This window comes from Lygodium microphyllum, chromosome 2 (genome assembly GCF_053477565.2).
Source record: "Lygodium microphyllum isolate KBCC chromosome 2, Lygodium_microphyllum_v1.1.10, whole genome shotgun sequence".
NCBI lineage: Eukaryota > Viridiplantae > Streptophyta > Polypodiopsida > Schizaeales > Lygodiaceae > Lygodium > Lygodium microphyllum.
This window is the reverse complement of record NC_141136.1, coordinates 83,620,041-83,622,786: the sequence shown is the minus strand read 5'-3', so window position 1 is coordinate 83,622,786 and position 2,746 is coordinate 83,620,041. Positions and strand designations below refer to the sequence as shown.

Below are 2,746 nucleotides of genomic sequence, written 5' to 3'. Positions count from 1 at the left end.
ATTGAAAGATCAGCCGGCAATGGACAATTATATGGTGAATCCTTAAAGATGGAAAAATGGTCGATTAACTCTCCAACACCATACTTGGAATTTTGCATTCGTCCTCCCAAAAATCCAAAATGATGACATCTGTACGTTTTTTGTTTCAACAAAAATATGCATGGGTAGAGAAAAGTGTGCATGATTAGTCATTGGTGAAGAGATGAAGTGTTGCTGTGATGTAAAAGGTTATGTAGTCATAGTCCATGCAACTTGAGATTGTTGTGAGGGAAATCACCATTAACTAGATGATTAGGCAAGTAAAACAATTGTATGCACAAGCATCTAGCATATTTAGTTATTGGAGAAGTGATTGATACTATAGAGGAGCAATATCTATTACGAGTGGATTCAACAGAAAGGATGCTTGTACCACTAAATCTTGCTACCTCAAAAATGCTAGGTCAATACGTAGTGAATGCCAATTTCATATAAGGCTTGTTACAAGCTAGAGTGCCAAAAACTTCGACCATATAAACCTCTATCCACTAGAATAAAGTTTTGATTGTTTGCCTGTTTTTCACATTCAGCCGAACGGTGCATTGGTAAAGCTTACATTTATTATAGCATAGGTATAATGTTCAAGTATTATCAACATATTTTTATGAAAAGGTGAGTGATATGATTCATTGAGCTCACAAACACAAGTTTTGGGTGGCAAGATTAGACCCCCTAAAAATATGGTGGGTTCGGTCAGAAAACATTGTCCACATTAGCCTCAACATGTGTGAACGCTAGTGTTTCTTTTTGTGGAACATGATTAGTGTTTCTTTTCGTGAGGAGAAATTTTACCGACCTAGTGTGTAAAGGGCCAAACTTGTCTTGGTTAGATCTAGGGCTTCGATGGATCTCCATAATGGCTGGATGACCGTAGAACGATATCATTGAATATTTCTCTCGTATCGTGCACCTCCTCTGACGTCCTATAAATAGGTACGTCCCCGCCCGTCTTCATTTCAATTTTAGCGTGAAACCAGCAAGCTGCTTGCGTTAGCATAATCACCGATTAGCTCCCATCAACAGCCACTTACGACGAGCAAGCATGGCCCGATATTCATCCGCTCTTCAGCTGGCCGCCGCCGCCGTGTTCGTCCAGGTGGTCTTCTTCATCGCGACGGCGTCTCTGCCCGCAGCACTCGCAGGTAGTGTGTAAAATATGCTTTTACAAACTGCGTTGGTGTCATGGCATGATTATATATCAAGTTAACGTTGAACATTATGTCGACCTTTATTTCGCACATGCAGACGATAATATTAATGGCAGCGTCTTCCAATGGTGCATCCTGAAAGACGGCTTAAGCGACGACGCCATGCAGTCGGTCATGGAGTGGGCTTGCTCCAACGGAGCCAATTGCACGCCAATAATGCCTGGGAACCCGTGCTACGTTCCCACGGACCTCCATTCCCACGCGAATTACGCCGTAAACGACTATTATCAAAGCATGAAACCCCATGGAGCCACCTGCGACTTCCAGGGAGCCGCCATGCTCATTTCATCCAATCCCAGCCGTATGCTATAATATCTCCTAATCCAGCTCGTTGTTAATCTTCATATATCCTCCAGTTGTCCTGTCATTTCACCTTCTACATAAATAAAGTTGCTTTTGCTTTTTTCTATGCGTTTGATATCTTTATATATCGGAGCTTTACTAACTTGACACATGTTTGTTCTTCTCGGATGCTTTTGATACAGCTAATGATCAATGCAACTACCCGGCCTCCGCGTCGACCTAGCACCCCAACTCTGACTTACGTGCATGACTTGTTTAGCTTTGGTTAATGCTCGTCGCCCTTTGTTATTTTATCCACTTGTTTGGAATTGTAATCATTGGCTATTGGCGATTGACGTTGAAGCCAATTTACTTACTTCTCACTAGTGTATTCTTTTGATCAACTTAATGGAAATGCTTTTCATGGCCACCTCCTCTACCTAATGTGAGTATTGCTTCAAGTGCATCCGTAACAGTAATTCTCTCTTGGTGTCCAATCTAAAGGATGTGCGATCTTCTCTCTCTTGCCAAGTGATGTCATTTGGGTTTACGAATGTGCTAGTAAACATGAAAGAAGATAATAAAATACCCACTTTGTCTCTATGAAAATCCCTAGGGTTGTAGATGGTTAGCAATGTAATGGTCAAAACAAGTGCAAGATTATCACATGGCAAGTAATTTGTCATTTATTTTCTTAAAAGGTATTTATACATGTTACATTGTGTTGGTCTCCTTCTTTACATTGAATGTTTCTGTTTTAGACAAATAGTATTAATATACAATAATAACCATAGAACCTCCAACTTTTGAGGAAAGTTCTTATAGTAACAGAGATCATCTACAAACACTTTTTAATCATCATAAGTAAGAGTATTTTCTTTATAGGTATATCCTTCAAGGTGTTTCATCATAGCTTTGGCTATCTCCAAGCTCCTTGCAATTATAGAGAGAAGTCCTAAACCATTCTTAGACATACCAAAAACAACCTCATTTCTAGCATTCTAAATATGATGTAAAATGGTTAAACAAACTTGCCATGATTCTCTAGTAACATAGCTTGTTTGACACAAAAGCCATTTAACAAGCCAATTGGATTCATAGCCTCAAGAAGCTTAGACCACACATGATTAACTTCAAGAAAATACAAAAAAGGGTATATTACATCTTCATCTTACATTTTCATAAACATACATCATGGAGATGAGTTAACACTATAG

General features: G+C 39.4%; 1 protein-coding gene across 1 annotated transcript; it reads left to right on the top strand.

Annotated features, from left to right (window-relative positions):
- The first annotated feature begins 1,081 nt into the window (after positions 1-1,081).
- Positions 1,082-1,559, top strand: LOC148039960 (glucan endo-1,3-beta-glucosidase 4-like). Its single transcript, XM_087662728.1, has 2 exons — positions 1,082-1,181; positions 1,285-1,559. The coding sequence occupies exons 1-2, from the start codon at positions 1,082-1,084 to the stop codon at positions 1,557-1,559; spliced, it is 375 nt and encodes a 124-aa protein (XP_087518854.1).
- The last annotated feature ends 1,187 nt before the right edge of the window (positions 1,560-2,746 follow it).